The following is a 17,439-nucleotide window of genomic DNA, read 5'->3' as shown; positions in this document are numbered from 1 at the left end:
CTGTATTTTAGTTATGTTAGTGCATGAGGACAAACATGTCACTGTAAACCTTTGACCAACAATGATATAAGGCTTTGTTGCACTGTCAAAACAAGACATATCAGTAACTTGTAGTCAGTTCATTTTCTAAGATTTGAGATAAATAATTGTAGTTTGATTATAATAATGAGTCGGGAATATGTCTGACTAGAGCCTGTTATTGATATATCAGTACCATTGGTCAAGTTACATCTAAAGACTGCTTTTATTTTGTTAACATCAGGGCTTGTGGCCATAGTTGTTATTGGAAAGCAACAGTATGACATGACCCCGGTCATATGCTCCTTACTATCAGTGAAAAAGATAACAGACAATATTCTAGAGCAGTACAGTGCAGTCACCGAATGAAAATGCTTTGTGTGGTTACATCCAATTACTCAGTTTGATAATCCCTGTGCAGACCCCTCTGGTACTAAAGTTGAAGTCCAGCAACGTGCTGGAAATCTAAATGTCCATTATCAGCCAGCTATAATCACAATCTCTCCCTGGGGATTTAAGGAAAACAAGGAGGGACTGAGACTTCAATTTCGCATTTCTTTCACACTCAATACCCAGCTTGGGAAATGATCATAATAAGACAGATGGGTTGTTAGTTGGTTTTGGACACAAAGTCTTCTACTCAGCGCCAGGTACTTGAGAGTGAATGTAGGAGTTTTTTAGAAGATTTATTTGGATATTACAGAAAAACTTAATTCACATCTGAGGTTACAAGCTGAAAGTTGTTTTTTCTTAAAATTGGGTTGGGTTTTCTCAAGATACTAGTATAGTAAAAGAATCACATTTTGTAGAGTTGATATAGTTATTATAGATTATTACAGTTTATGTGTATATCAAAGTGAAGACTTGAATGGTTTCTGTTTGCTTTTTTAAACTTAAATAAGTCATACTTTCAAACTTACTATGTACATTTTGGGGGGTTTTTTTTGCTTCTTTTTTTTTCAGTCCAATGTTGTTTGTCACCTAGGCATGCTGGCCTCGTCAAGCCATCATACAAGTCAGGCAGTTTGGACTTTGCTCTCGTGCATGGCCTTTTAGGGTATTACACCATTTTGGCTCTTGAGGTTACAGATCTTCAAATTAGAAAGCAGATGTGATTATGGTTTCTTAACATGCCTGGGTGCACCACAAGCAAAATGCAAAACTGAGTGAAATGTTAACTCTTACTGTGTTGAAGTTTCAAAAAGTGACTCCGATGATCAGTTTTAATTTTTCTCATAAAGTTTCCCCTCTGCACTGTCATGTTGTCACCTACAGTACGTTTTCAAGTCTTAAAACAATACTGAGGTGTCCATATGGACATTAAAATTATCCATATGTACACAGAAATTCATCCTCTTGCCTCTTGCCCACACTGGCAGCAAACAAATCTTTTCCTAAAACAATTTCAAAGTAAGTGATGGGGCACAATGTCCACAGTGTTTGCTCTGGACAAAAATGTATTTTGCAGGTTTTTTTTGTTTGTTTGTTTTTTTTTTTTTTGCAACAGAAGCTGTGTGAATTAGATAAATCAGTCTGGATCTTGCAGAGTTCTGATATGAAATTCCCTCTTTGTGTTCCCATGGTCAGAGCAGAAACTGCTACTGAAAAGACTGTAACTGGAGCATATCCATTTGATTTGTCTAACCACAGCACTGAAGTCTCATGTTAGCTTTAGCATAGTCTTATAATGAATCACTTCGACTGAAATACCTTCAGAATGGGACCCCTTTATGGCCGGTATGAATGTACCTGTTTGCATGTGAGTAGTGTTGTGAGATAGACTGAATACTTCCTTTACTACGACTAACTGACTTGCTGGTAAAAAAGGTGATTTATGAATTTTTGCTTCATAAATCCTTATCCCCCTACAAAAGAATTTCTGTTGCTGAAGTTTTCTGTTGTCTCACTTGAATATTTTTAGTGTAAGGCCAGACTTAATCCTTGTGCATAAAACCACCACATGTGGCTGACTGGGTTTTGTCAGTGTCACAACAGTCGGATAAGTCACAAAGCAACTTCTTATTTTTCATTCTTGTTGTCGTACGTGTCCAGTTCATCCATGTCACTGCTGTTTTTTTTTTCTTCTTTCCTTTCTGCTGCTTGAGTCAGAGCAGTGATGAATTAAAACAAGAGCACAGTCGCTGTTTGAAGTTCGAGGAGAGACGTTATTATGACTTCTCCCTAAAAGGTCAAGTTGAGCCACAGGCGTGATAAAGTGCACAGCGAGGGAGGGAGGAACAGTGGGGTCAAAGGAGAGAGACGTGTTGAAATAACAAATTGTTCCTTGCAGATGGTGCTGAGGCATAGCAGAGCGGATTTTTGACCACGGTTAACACCAATGCAGTACCACTTGAAATTTTAAAGACAGAAGCTAATACTAAGAAATGAGGTTTTCAAAAAAACAAGATTTTGATTCTCATTAAAAGGTTTCCATCTCATTTAGTGGTTAAGAAAAAGTAAGAACAGGATGACAGAAAATCCCACATTACAGTTATTTAAGTTTTCCTCAAACCACCATGATCTTAACTGGCCTTGATTACAAAGTTAGTGCCGGTTTAGGGAATCATCTAGTGGTTCTCCACCCTTTGGCCTGGCCATAACCTCTGCCACCTGGCTGTTTACTCCACTCTGCCACTTTCCCCGTGAGCAAGTCCACTGAGCAGGAGCTCTGAGAAATTATGTCATTTCCACTCAACCGACAGGGAGGAGGGATGATGTTGAAGAAAGTGAATTCAGGCTTTGATTAAGAATGTTATTGTAAAGAAATCTGCCTTCAAACAGTGAGGAAAGACTGCAGTGGAGAGAAACATAGAAGGTCTTGACCAGGGTCCCCTCATGCTCTTTGACCTCAGGAGTAATTTGTTTTTCTTTAAACAGATTGTCTAAATGTTCGACACATTGAAGCAACGAGCCAAAGTGTAAATCTTCAAAAGCACATTTCAGGGTTTCAGTCTGGTCCCTGCTCCTCTGGGAGAGAATTGAACCCGTACCCCCCAACCCTCCAGCCCCTTGTCTCCCATGTGTCTCACCATCATACATTCTTTGTCTTTCTCACTTTTTCTCTCTCCTCCATTTCTAAACTGTTACAAGTTTGTCAGCAGCAGGACTGACACAGAGGGTTCAGTCAGGTGGAAGGTCAGTCACGCTGCCTCAGGCGGGGAGAAGGCTTTAGATCTCCCTGCTTGTTTATGGTTCTGCTCCTGTACTGTGACTGTAATCTCATCACAACACTCACATTGTTTGACAAATGAGTTTCCTTGTCATGTAGTGATCAACATCCTGTGGTGAGAAGTAGACAAATGAACTCACTGTACCTCAGATGTTAATGTATGGACAGTTGACCAGCTCACCTAGCTATTGTACTGCATGTTTTAGGAGGGCTTTTAAATTGGGGACATGCAGAAAGGCTGCAGCAACACTTCATGGCACCTTATTTAAAAGTAAATCAGTGATGGTGTGCGGTGAACAAATCATCTGGGCAGTCGTGGCCTAGAGGTTGGAGAAGCGGCTTGTGATCGGAGGGTCACCGGTTCGATTCCCCCACCGGACGGGAAAGAAAACTTTGGGTGTGGTGGAGTGATTAATGCAAAAAAAATGCTCCCCCTCCTCCATTAGCCAGCTGATGTGCCCTTGACAAAGACACTTAACCCCCCAATATGCTCCCCGGGTGCTTGATGCTGCCCATTGCTCCTGTTTGTGTTTCACTGCATGTAATTTGCCGGGTGTTGCATGTGTGTGTTCAACTAAGGATGGGTCAAATGCAGAAGACGAATTCAGTGTGTATGTAAAAATATATATACTGTCAATAAAGCTGATTCTTAATCTAGAACAGCCATGTGCACACTGCCTGCAGAAACAGATATACAGATAACAGATAGTTATTTTAGAAACTGTGTTTCTTTGCATATTTTGTGCCCTGCTGCCATGTTGTGGACCACAGTACAAGAAATTATATGAAAAATTGTCGGTCGGAAAATTGTCACCATTGTTAAGTTGTTTGAATTTCAAAGATAGGACAGAGTGTGTTTATTGCTGTCCTCCTGAGTCTGTGTGTCTCCACCGTGCCACACACATGGATGTGCTCCACACTGAGGTGATGGATATGAAGCTGAAGAAGGTTGAGTGGCAAACTATCAGCCTCTTATTTAGACTTGTGGAGAACAGAGCCATTCACATCCAACCGCACAAGTACACACACACACACACACACAGCCATAATGAGCTTCCACATCAGCTGTTTTCCACCATCCAGTTTCTTGTGTGCGACCTTCCATTTCTACTTCCAACAGCAGCAGGCCTGTTCAGCACTAGTAAACAGGAACTTTGTTGTCTCCTGTCTCCCCCATACCAAAATCTTCTAAACAAAGAATCTTGTTGTTTACTTGCCTTTTGCTTGGGGATAAATAAAGGGCAAGAAGCATAACCTCTCATGTCTGGTGTTTTCTCTCTCTCTCTCGTCCTGTGTGTGTGTGTTTGCCTGTTTGTCTGTCCCTTCTTGCAGCTGTTGCACATCTGCATCGAGGGATGGGGAAACTGGCGCTGGTCAGAAGCCTTCAGCGTGGACAACGTAGGGACTCTGCTGAGGACCATTCAGTACAAAGGACGCACGGCCTCACTCATCATCAAGGTTGTGCAGCTCAACGGTGTCCAGAAACAGGTACAGTCTTTACTGACGTACACCAAGCCCATAAAAGCTCTTGAGAAAAAATGTGACAAAAGAACATTTTGTAAATTGTTTGCATTCTTTATTCGGAAAACCTTATTATACACAGAATTTTGCATTCAGTTTAGTTTTCCTGCATGCAATAAATGTCTATTTTGATACAATAATATTAAGATATAAGACAAGATTATATAATGTTTTGCTCTTACTGTTGTAAGAACAAAAAACTTTCCAGTTAGCTTAATCTAGTTTTAATCTGGTTTTAAAAGAAGGGGGAATGCATGGCCACAGTAAAAAGGGGAATAATTTGTTTTTATTCCATCCATAGGTAACACAATGACAGAATACATGGGTTTCATGCAATAAAATCTTTCATCAGATGTGACACGCTGGGACAAAATCTCATCACATCGAGTTCAGTGGACTAATTTGTGTCAGTTCAGAGGGCCTTGTCATGACAGTTTAAGACCCACTGCCTTAAGCACTTAAATGAGGGACAATGGGGAGCACTACCCCACTACTAACACTTTTTAATTGACAAGTGAAGATTTGTGGTGTAAATAGACCACAGCAATAAACAAGGACCAAAGCTTTTAACAAAACCAAGAATATCAGGATCCTGCAGATCATCTTCCTTTTAATCTGTAAAAAGTCGTGTGAGTGATTTAGAGCAACACAGAAAGTATGAACTTGTTTACTGCATTATGTCTGACTGCTGCTATGTGTCACTTTGGAAGCCTGGCCTTTTTCCCAGTACTCATTTTGGGATGAGCACTTTTTAATCTCCAGATTTTTCCATGTGTATGTTATGATTTAGTTGTTGCTTGGCTAACAACAGAGTGAATTCTGTTTTGTAATCTGTTTTATAGCACTAAAACAAAAGCTTATGAGCCTGAAGCCATCCAACAACACAATGAGCCTCATCAATCCACTCAGAAGATCACAGAAAATCATAAACCAGCATAAACCAAATCAGCCGCCTTTGCCTTTTTTACACCAAGAATGGTGGTGGATCATGTTTAGATTTTTCCACAAATACAAGGCACAGAGTATTCCTTGAAAATGCAACGATGCCATCAGATTATAGTGGTGACACGGTGTTATGTAAACAGTGTCAAGTGTCGCACATGTCTCCCTTTCGTCCTCCAGACAAAACAGACTCAGCCTCTCGCATTCCTTCCTCTGTCTGTCCCAGACTTTGCTTACATCTTGTTCCCATCGGATCCAATGATAGGGTATGAGCATTGGTCACATCCAATTCACAACACAAAGCCTCAGAGTGGGACAGCGGCTGCCACTACAGAGGAAGCTGGCTCCCGCCTGCGTGAGCATACCTCGTCTTGTGTTTTTCTTGGAGTGGAGCAGGGGGTTCATTCTCAAAGTGTCACACACTTTTGTACTTACCCTCACTGTCTGGCTACCCTATTGTCTTTTAATGTGATAGCCTCTTTATCATTTATATTGGCATCTCATGTTGGCTGCTGTTAAAAAACACCCCTCGTATAAATCTGTCTTACACATATACATCTGCACACGCATGCATTCATACTTTTTGATGCCTGTAGAAGAACACTTGAATGTGGGGATGTTCGGGCTGCTATGGACAATTTCTATCATGATCAATTAATTTCTTGATTATTTTTGAATTATTGATTAAATATTTCATCTGTAAACAGTAAACAGTGAACAAAATTGTTTTTGAAATTGTTTGCATTACCCCAAAGGTACACAGTTTAAAATAATATTCAAAAAGAGAAAAGCAACAAATCTTCACAACCCCCAAACCCTCTCTTAAACAGAGTTTCTCTTGTTCTTTTCAGGTTTTGCAGGTTTTGGGGGTTTTGCTGTCTTAGTCTTCCTACGTTTTCACTAGCAACCCTTATATATAAATGAATTAAAAAGCACATGCTTTAGGTCTAGATCTGACATAGGTGTTTGTGTTTTGTTAATGTTTTGAGCGTAACCTATATTTCTATTAGATCAGAATATATAGAAGCTTCTTCTTTGGAGGACATTTTCAGATTACAGCCATCTCTATGTTCAAGGCTCAGTGTCTGTCGGCTCCAATAGTGCATAGGATTAATTATTTTATTTCTAACTGTGGCAATTCTGCCCTGTAATATTCTTCTGTCCAGGTAATAATTTGTGGACGGCAGGTGATGTGCAGCTACCTGACTCAGGACATCGAGCTGCGAGTGGTACAGCACTACGTGGGGCCTGACAGTCAGACGGTGGTCAGGGAATACTGTGACTGCCTGGAGGCAGGGGCCAAGCTGCCTTCCTATGTGCTGGAGGACGCTGAGATGACAGAGTTGTGTGTGAGGGCCCGAGGAGATGAGGACTGGTCCCAGGATGTGAAGCTGGAGAGGAGGGACAAGGGCAGCAGCAGCAGTTCTGTTGTACAGGTATGGTAACAAAACAGACTCACACCAAGAATGTTGAGTCACTATTGAGCATTAAGCTGAAGTTGGTCTGGAAATACCTCTCTGTATGATCTTACTGTTTTGGCCTCATTATCTGTTTAAATGCCATTTTAAAAAGACATGTTTGATATGGATATGAGATAAAGGCAGAGGGAAAAGCACACTGTAGTATCTCCATTGCACAGGGAGTTATCCAAATGAAGCTATTGAATGTGCTAGCCAGACAGACACACATTGCACACACTACTGCTTCCAAGCGGCTCTCCATCCACACACACATGTTTGGAGCTGGTGACTGGACCACCAACTGTGGCCAGTCTGATCTTCTTCTCCTGGGTGGCCACAGTGGCAGAGCTTCCACGCTGCTACTCACAGCAAGGGAACAGATTGAGATCTTTCCCTCAGATAGGTTTACAAAGGCCCTCCAACCCATAACCCAACCATGTTGAGAGGCAGAAAATACAGTTTATGCTCTCTCATAACAGCACTAACCATAGACAGGAAACACTAGTTGATATGTGGGCACAGGGAGAGGCTTTGAAGGCACTTTCACACTGCTGGACTAGCGCCAGACAATTGCTCCTACACTCCATCCCTGCTGCTCTTGTTCTGTGTTTTCTTCCTCCCTTTCTTTCTCTGTTTCTCTGTCTTCTTTCTTTATAAACCCCATGCTGTTAACAGCTAGCCACACTCAGTTTCTGTGTATGGGCCAGAACATCTCTGAGTCCACTCCAGTCTCTGCTGTTATCTGTTCTTCACAGATCAGCCATTCATTATCATATAGAGGGTTGGCTCTGAATGAGAGAGCTGCCTGGACTAGTAGCTGGGTCCTTAGATCTCTCTGTATCTGTCGGTCTCCTGCTATTTCCCTCTCGATTCCTCCCTTCCTTGTCCTCTCTCGCCCACACACTGGCTCACTCATCTATCTTGCATTTGTTAACTCCTCTTCTTTATTTACTTCTTCCTCTGGAATTCAGCTCGTCCACCTGTTCCAGCATCTAACTCTCTCCCCTGTCAATGTCTGTCTCCTTTCTCATCTGTTTCCTGATTATCTGTATTAGTAATTCATCCAGAGTAACTCCTCTTCCTCATATCTCACCTTCCTCCTCCCTAACTCTTGTTTCAACATCCTTTTTTCCCTTGTCCTTTGCTTTTGACAGTGTGCAGGAGGTCACGTTGACCCTGTCGCAGTGATGAGTGCTTTCGGTGGATCCAGCCTATAGAGTATCTGTTTTCAAAGTCTTACTCCCTCATCTTAACAGGACTGTTTTGCAAGGCTTACGATATTAAAACTGAATGTTTGCTCTGTGTCTTTGCTCCACTCCGCTGTCCCCACCAGTAAATGAAGTCTCTGGTCTGTCATAAACCAGACCACTTGTAATGTGCCTTGGCATCCTGAAGCTTTAATGAGGAGTGAGGGGTAAATGGGACAAACACCAGTGACATATTAAAAGTGCATAGCCTTCGGTGGGCACATTCTCAGCCTTTAAATCTTGCAAAGATTTAACTGCCTGTAATGGCCCATTATCTGGCACTAACACTTGTCAGTCGCCTCAGCCATGATACTGTGTTGCAGGGCTTTAGGGAGACTTAACTTTTAACTACTGGAAGAAGCCAAGAAACAAAGTTTTTAGGACAAAACATGATAATGCGTTACTGATGGAGGCAATAAACATTCTGTCAGTGAGTGAGAAGCATTAAGTCATCAGATAGCCATATTTTATATTCCAACCGCAAACAAACACAAACAAGTTGTCCTTGAGTGTCCTTGATCAATCTTTTCCTTGTTAACCCTTTGCAATAATGGAGAGACACTCCATTAGTACAGACTTGTGTATACATAGATTTTGTTACAAAAGCTTTGAATTGAACAGCTGGATTTGTAAGTAAGGATCATGAACAGCCAGTGTGTCTCCTTACAGGTGCCTTGCTCCAGTGGTTCTCTGCTCTATGTGTGGTGTACTCTGATCACAATTGAACCCGACTCCCACATGCAGCAGAGAGTGGTGAGTATCCTGTGCACAAACTCTCACGTAAAGTTGGATTTCTTTGCTTAATATCTGCTGTTACTATATGTATATGTTTCTCTAGCTCTTGCTAGGTGATAAGATAATCCTTTATTAGTCCCACAGTGGAGAAATTTGCAGTTTATGAGAGCCATAAACTATTATATGAACACACCAAAGCCTTACATATCCATAAAAACAAAACCTTTCTTTTCTTTAATATAAGTTGATATACAATGACCACAAAGACTCCACCGTAGCTCAATTATTGAAAATCTAAGATCATCATCACACAGCTCTTCTTGCCAGTTTAATTCTGTGCAGTGATTCAGTTAGTTTGTTTTGGCGGTAATGTCTCACTGGTTATTGTTCTGAATCCCCTGTTTCAGGTGGTTTTCAGTCCACTGTTTGTCATGAGGAGCCACTTGCCTGATCCAGTAATCCTCCACATAGAGAAGAGGAGTCTAGGACTGAGAGAGAGCCAGCTGATACAAGGACAGGGCCACCAGGAGCCCCTGTTAAATACTGAGGCCGACCTAACCCACCACCTCACTTTCCAGGCCAGGTAAAACAAAAGAACAAAATCATTTGATACATTTAGTATATGGGATTTTCTCAAATATCCAGTAAGTTCCTGCCCATAAAAGGCAAGGTAGATCTAAAATAAAAGGTATTTTAAAATAACTCTCAATACCACAAGACTTGAATCTTTCTACAGATCACATGATAAATTAACACAACTTAGGATCTGCCCTCATGAATGAGGCAGAGTTTCATCTGCCACTTCATTCCTGGCAGGTCTTCTGGTTCCATCCTCTCTGTTTGCTCATAACTTGCCCATCAACAGGACAAATCCACTGGACAGTTTATTTCTTTCCATCCAGTGTAATATTATGTCATCATCAACTTTCTCATAAAGGATAGAGTCGGACTCTGGTGTTCTGTAATGGGCTAAGGGAAAGTTGGAGAGACACTTACTTAAGATCGTCTCACACCACATTCTGGTTACTGTGAGCCAACATAAAGATGATCCAGGGGAATCCAGTCACATTTCAAGGGAACAGGAAGCCAGCTTGGCAGCAGCTGAGATGCGGCTCCAATTTTGACATGTCAGGTTGGACTGTAATTACACCTCATTTAGATACGGGCCCTAACAGAGAGCAGGTTTTTGGTCCCATATCGGCTCTTTATTTGTCTTTGTGTGTGTGTGTGTGCACACATGTTTGCGTGGGTGGATGAGTAGTGTACGCGTGCTCGTATCTGTGTGTGGTCTGTCTGTCATTGTCTTAGTAAGCTGTGTGCCGGTGTAAGCGTGACAGCCGCCACTTCATCATGGGCAGAGTCTGTCACATACATCACTGCTGCGCCTGTTACTCTGTCCCACTTTGTCAGCATGTGTTCACACTCTCTCATATTGTCCTTGTCCTCTGTCAGACATTTCATTATACAGTTTATCATAGTAGGCTCCACAAAAGCTGAATCAAACTGTTTAGTTGCATCAAAATTGAGAAACATGAAAGAAATGTAATTTATTTGTAGATTGTATAATCTAATAACATCACCATACATCGTGTGTAATTTCACCATGTATAAATGGCAGATGCTCTCGTCCAAAGTGTCTTTCAGTGACATGAGTGTTTATTTTTCAGCATGGGTGGCTCCGGGGGAAATAACTACCACATGTACATACTGTATTGTTGTTGTTCCTACTGTATTTGTTATCTGTACATCTGTAATCTGTGTTGTTTTATGCGAGTCCATGGATGAAAAATCACCCCTTTGGTAGCAACTAGTGGTGATCTGAATAAACAGAGCAAACGTTGAGTGTAATTGACTCCCCCTGAGAGAATTTTTTTGCTATAACCGTTGTGTGTTTAGATATCTGGTCACACAGTTTGTTTTGATTTCAGCTGCCATGAAGGAACCACAGTGGCCATACAGTGACTGGGAATATATTTGGCCCATGTTGTAGATAAATCCTTTTCATGTGCGCAAAAAGTCAGCTCAGAAATAACCAAGTGTCTTGACTTTCTGTATTGCAACCACAGTGCTCCTTGTGTTTACGATCTGTCCCCTGCTTAAGCCGCCTCTCACCACACAAACTTACATACCCGCCTCCCTTACCCCCACCCAACTCAGTCCATCCCTCATCCCTCTCTGTCCGTACAAACTACAAGCCACAATTGTAAGCCTACACACACACGCACACACACACACACAAACACAAACACATGCACACACAAGCCCCCAAACCTCTAGAATGGATCCAATCTTGAATGTTCGCTGGTCAACAGTTCGTCTTTCCTTCCTGTAATTACACATAGTTGTGGTCTTTAATGGACGAGGTAGAGAGCAGAGCTGCGGTCTGTAACACAAGAGACACAGACGGGTCTTAACCAGAACCGTTATGTCCTGCTCTCCTCATATTGGCCACCACATTAGAAAGCTGAGGGGTTGCAATCAGAAGCCTCTTCCAGTTTACCCCCTCAGGAACTACACTGGATGAAAAGCTTCCTGTCAACACCTTGTCCTTCTCCTCTGTCTTGCCCCACATCCCTAAGCAATAGCCCCAGTGTTCCTTTTATAGCACAATGAGCTCTATTAATAAACTACTGCTCGGGGGTAAGGGGGCTGCTTTGCTTTAGCCAAGTGGAACTGGATGCCGCCCAGAGAAAGAGAAGAAGCTATTACAGTGTTTGGATTTTGTTCTTTTTTTCTTCTTGTTGCAAAGCCATAATTGACCAGTGTCTGGGGCTGAGGTATCCAATAGGATTATTTACTGCTGTTTAGCTTTTTCTGTGATCTTTGTGAATTAGTGTTTGTAAGGCAAGACTGCATGTCGGAAAGAAAAATCCAAAACAAAAGGCAGATTCAACCCTCTTCTATGTCTCAGGGCAAAAGCAGAGTTTAGCTGGAGGTCACTTTAATTGTTCTAAACAGAACAATGGGAATATTCAGCGGCTGTCAAGAGATGTCTTGTTCTATAGCAAAATGAAAAATAAGTTTGAATTGTTGCTGGCATAGAATAAGTAAACATGCTTCCAAGGCATATTTTCTGACAAAATATACAGCAGTGTGCCTTCTTGACCCTAAGAGTATGTGGGTTTTCATTTCCATCACTTATCACACCATCCACTACAGAGGAGGAGATAATCAAGACAAGTGCCTGCTTGGCAAGAGCAGCTGCAGATTGTTGGGCAAAGATAAATAGATATATTTGAGAATCCCTGAGAATTTACTGTACATGTCCTGTGAGGTATCTGTTTCAAATGAACATTGGCTGCAATTTCCCACAAAGACAAGTAAACATGTTTGTTAGAGAAGTCTGTGATGATTTTGTTTTCGTGCTTTGTTTTCAGAGAGGATGAAGATGCTTCTCAGTGCGCTGTACCCATCTCCACCAGCCTAATCAAACAGATTGTGAACAAAACTGGCAATGAGGACCATCTGGAGCACATCCTGGCTGATTTCTACGGTCCAAACACCTCCACTGAGTATCCATGGCCCTACGTCACCAAAGATACTGACAGGTATAGTGTAAAGCTCAGTGTAAAGCAAGGTGTGCAGTCAATGTTTGTGTGTTTTATAAAGGTAAATAGAAATGTAAAAACATGTTAAACCATTTTTGCTTTTACTTTCACATGTTATAAGTTTATTAAGCTGCTTAGCTAATGTCTCACCACACAAGCGCCTCATCCCAACACCCTGCCACTGTTTTTCTGCCAGAAAAAACACCATGTGGACAGTGGACACAGGGTGTAACTTCTAACACTTTTGTCACTCCCCGCTGTCAGCAAACTGAATGTGTGGAGGGGGGCTGAGGGACAGAGGCACTCAAACCTACTGCTTTTTACTGTAAACTCGCATACAGGACAATGTTTTTCTTTTTATGTTTCAGAAGAATCGCTCATCCAAACTACTACACACACCCTACACTGCACTTTGTTGGGTCATAAGTCACTTGTTCCCGACAAGTGAACGGATATATAGACAGTGATTTCTTCCTTTTTAAGTAGATGGTTAGGGTTTATCATCTTTTGTAAACAAAACCCCAAGGGGCCAGTTTGCAGTCAAGCACCTGGGTAGTATAAACAAGGTGAAGCAAGGCACGATAGAGAAATAAGTTGTGAGCCAAATGCACACTCACAACACCATTAGTGCATAAGCCTTCATCCCCTCAAGACCCCATGACACCTCATAATCCTTTGTAATGATTAAACATGTATAATTCTTCATCTTTACTGCAGCACTTCTGTGGCAAGCATTAAATCTGACTGTTAGAATTTCATAACACAAATTTCACTGAGAACCACCAAAGTGTTTTTTATGATAGCAGGCCTCATACAGCATCCCTCCTCAAAGCACAAAGTTGTGCAAGCAAGCCCTTTAATGATGGAGGCTTCTCTTTATTGCTAACTCTTTGTTCACATAATAAAACAGTTAACTGCAAAGACAATGCAGAGCCACGCATCAGACATTAGCAGGGGACCCCACTGCCTTCCCCACAGACCGGAGATTTAAGCTGTCACTCTGTCACAGTTTCCCTTTCTCACACAAGTCACGGGGCCTTGCATCCAGTTAAAACTTGGCACAGCTTTGCAGAGCTATGTATATATATGAGCTATATATATATATATATATATATATATGTGTGTGTGCGTGCGTGCGTGCATGCATGTGTGTATGTATGTGTATGTACTTTTCAGGGCAGTGCACACATGTGAATCTGTCCACAAACGTCACTCTGGGAATCATCTTTTGTCACAAAGCAATCACATCTTGATAGCGGTGGTAAAAGACGTTGCCACATGCTCTCCCACAGAGTCACAAAGAATCCCAGTCAATCTGCTGGACATGTGAGCCATATGTCTGCCTGTGGTTGCCTGGGTCTCTCTGCTCTCTATACATACGCAAACACACACACACACAGATTGTTGCCCTGCACACGTGTACACACACTTGTAATACTGTACAATACAATATGCACAGCACCATGCACATCACTCACCTTTAAATGTCACACGCACACACACACATGCACACACAGTGTCTCAGTGGAGAACTGCTATCTGTGGTTTGGTGTCAGGTTTCTATGTCAGTCAGGCCTCTCTTTTCCCTGGGAGACAAAAGCCCAAGTCGGAAGTTCATTTCCTGTCACGGAGAATGGCAGTTTGTCTGAAACCCAGAAATCTACTGTTTTACATTCTGGAGAAAAAATTGTGAGAGAAAAGGTTTGTAAGAAGTGTCATCAGAGGATTAATAGTACTGACTTGTATCTCCAAGTACACTCAGAACTTGGACAGCAAGTGAAAGCCACAGTTTAATTTGTGTATTTTCTCTCTAATTTTGATAACGGCGATACAGTTTGCTGTTTGGAAAGAGGGTTCAGTCTCCCTGGCACAGCGGAGAAACCAAACCAACTGAACTCCTTGGCAGGGAGTGTGTAAATATTGTGTCTTAAAGAGGCAGAGGAAGTTGAAAGTGGTAAATGTTATTTTTCTTTCTCCATTGGATTTTTAATGGCAGAGAGGCACCTCCACAATCATTAAACAAACATCTTGTAGTGGTTGGGGTTAAGCTTCTAGCTGCCATGTGTTGGTATGTGTGTGTTTGTGTTCAGAGCAGTGTGCTTCTCAAAATACAACCTTCTAAAACCTTCGACTCCAGAATTGGTGGGTTTTGACAGAAGCTGCTGAGCACATTTCTTTCAATTACCTTTTTTGTGAGCTCTATAATGTGATTTATGAGCCCCGTACTTTGCTGCCCTTAGCCTCAAAGTCAGTGTCTTAGTAAAGTACACACACATGCACAAACACTCAGTGACTGATAAAGAAAAACTATCCTCATTACTTTTTTTAAAGTTCAGTTTAAGCAGGGAGTCTTGGAATATGTGACAAGTTTGAGATGGCAGGTTGGTAGGTCGAGCAGAGTCGAGGCGGCCTTGGTGGAGATGAGAAGGAAGACTGGGTCGCCTTTGATGGCTTTGAACTTCAGAGAAAGTCTGCGAGAAATGTTTGTTTGGCTCTCTTTTGGCGCTCTGTGCTGTTTAGGGTTCACAAGACCCTGATTGCCATGAAATGACTGCAGTGACAGTGGATTGGTGGAAAAACAGTTGTGTGTTTCTGTCTGTCCGCCTGTTTGTCTGTGTCTCCACATGCCCATGTGTGTTCCCTAATGCCCTGTCAACTGTTCTCTGTATCTGTTTGGATTGCATAACTTGTTTGCAAACCTTTTCTTTCTATGTATTTGTTTAGCCTGACTGTCAGTGCGTTAATGGTCTGCATAGTGTAACAGTATAAAAATTGTTTGTTTATATATGACACATTTGAATGCTTGTGTAAGGCTGCATGTGTAAAACATGTCCATAGCCAAATTACAGGGGAAACGATATGCTTTATCTTAGTGACTGAGCATAAATGAGTTTTATTGTCAAGCCGATTTGGCAATAATGGATGTTTATCAATACTACATTACAGGTAGCCATTTGTCTGTCTTTCTGTCTATATATCTATGTCATTACAGCTATGTGTCTAGCATGGAGTGTTTATGGTCCATACACCCATAGACTTAGTGCAGTGGGTTAAATGAGAAAAATTTGTTCAGATCCCTTCCTGCTTGTCTGTCGACTCGTCGAGGCATCAGGCTTCCAGTGTCTGTATTATTACAGGCTGTATACAGTATCTGCCAATGGGTCACTGTAGTAGAATCTAATTTTCTACTCACATGCTGTTGGAGTGATTTCTTTAATAAAGTGTGTTCTCCCCCACAGGTCAGCGTTGGAGCCCCTTGCCCAATGGGACAGTCCAATGCAGGTGAAGTTATCCTGCTGGAAGTCTGGCTTGAACAGTCTGCTGGTAGAGCTGCTGCCCTGGGCGCTGCTGGCCAACTACTCCCAGTGGGATCTCTGGCTTTTTGAGGGAGAGACCATTGTACTGCAGATACCAGCCGGCAAAGTCATTGTCCCACCCAACTTCAAGGTAGGCTGCCAACTGCAATATGTAGCCTGTGACAGACACAGTATGAAAAAGAACAATCAAAATCAGTACAGAAGAAACCAAGATATCCTGACTTGTAATCCCAAACTCCAAAAACTCTGGATCCTACATATTCCATGATGCAACCTAGTAGCATCTTCCCTTAGACTTCCCCTGTTAAAGTAAAGACCAATGTTTTCCAAACAACATTCGTTCAGTTTGTAAAGTAGGCTTTTTGTTAGTCTAGTTGTTTTCAATGATGTCATCAGGATTATTTACTCAGAGTTTAAAAAGAGCCACAGAATAGTACTCCTCACAGCAACCGAACTGAATTTCATTTGTACAGGTATATTTTGAAACCCCCAAATTAATAATGCTACTTAAACTTTTTATAAAACTTACATAGAATTTACTAAGCAAACTCAAAAATATAAGCACAACACTTCCTCTTTTCACTCCTATTTTCAGTAAAAGATCTCTTTCTGTACACATCAAATTTTAAGCACAAATTTGTTAAAATCTGTTTTCGTGAGCACTTCTCTTTTGCCAAAATAATCCATCTACCTGACAGCTGTTGCATATCCAGATGCTGATTAAACAGCATGATTATTGCCCACGTGTGCTTTGGGCTTGTCAAAATTACAAGGCCACTCAGGCAGTTTTATCTTGAAAACAGCACAGAGATGGTCCACTCCTCCCATTGAAGAGGAGTTGTTGGCTGGGATCTGTCAGTTCAGAGTAAACCAGGATTCATCTGTGAAGAGAACACTTCTCCAAAGTACCAGATGCTATCAAAAGCGTTTTCTCTCTCGAATCAGTTGTGCAACACTGAACTGCAGTCGTGAGGATGACAAGCATGCAGATGAGCCTCCCTGAGACGTTTCTAACAGTTCATGCAGAAAATTTTTGTTGCAAACCAACTGTAGCTTCAGCTGTCTGGGTGGCCTGTCTCAGACAGCGGAGCAGGTGAAGAAGTCCAATGAGGAGGTCCTGGGCTGGTATGGTTTCATGTGGTCTGCGGTTATGAGGCTGGTTGGATGTACAGCCAAATTCTCTGAAACGACATTGGAGACGGCTTATGGTAGTAAAATGAACATTCAGTGTACTGACAACAGCTCTGGTGGACATTCCTGCAGCCGGCGTGCCAGTTGAACGCTCCCTCAAAGCTTTCAGTCTGTGGCATTGTGTTGTGTGATGAAACTGCACGTTATAGAATGGATTTTTTTTATTTGACCAACCCAAAGCACACCTATGCAATTGTCACGTTTATAATTATCTTAACAAAGGAAAGTGCTCTCTTACATGGATTTCACAAATTTGCGTTTTAAATCTGTCATTGTTGTGTTGCCTTGAGT

General features: G+C 41.8%; 1 protein-coding gene across 2 annotated transcripts in view; it reads left to right on the top strand.

Annotated features, from left to right (window-relative positions):
- The window catches only part of LOC124065358 (vacuolar protein sorting-associated protein 13B-like), a 308,396-nt gene that overhangs the window by 274,519 nt on the left and 16,438 nt on the right, over positions 1-17,439 (top strand). For both annotated transcript variants that reach the window (XM_046400672.1, XM_046400674.1), the window contains 6 exons: positions 4,520-4,675; positions 6,817-7,086; positions 9,027-9,110; positions 9,500-9,675; positions 12,470-12,640; positions 15,880-16,087. In XM_046400672.1, the coding sequence (XP_046256628.1) occupies positions 4,520-4,675; positions 6,817-7,086; positions 9,027-9,110; positions 9,500-9,675; positions 12,470-12,640; positions 15,880-16,087 (1,065 nt within the window). The remainder of the gene's footprint in view (positions 1-4,519; positions 4,676-6,816; positions 7,087-9,026; positions 9,111-9,499; positions 9,676-12,469; positions 12,641-15,879; positions 16,088-17,439) is intronic.

This window comes from Scatophagus argus, chromosome 9, assembly GCF_020382885.2.
Source record: "Scatophagus argus isolate fScaArg1 chromosome 9, fScaArg1.pri, whole genome shotgun sequence".
In the NCBI taxonomy this organism is placed as follows: Eukaryota; Metazoa; Chordata; class Actinopteri; family Scatophagidae; genus Scatophagus; species Scatophagus argus.
Note: the sequence above shows the minus strand (reverse complement) of the source record. Positions and strands in the feature narration are given on the sequence as shown.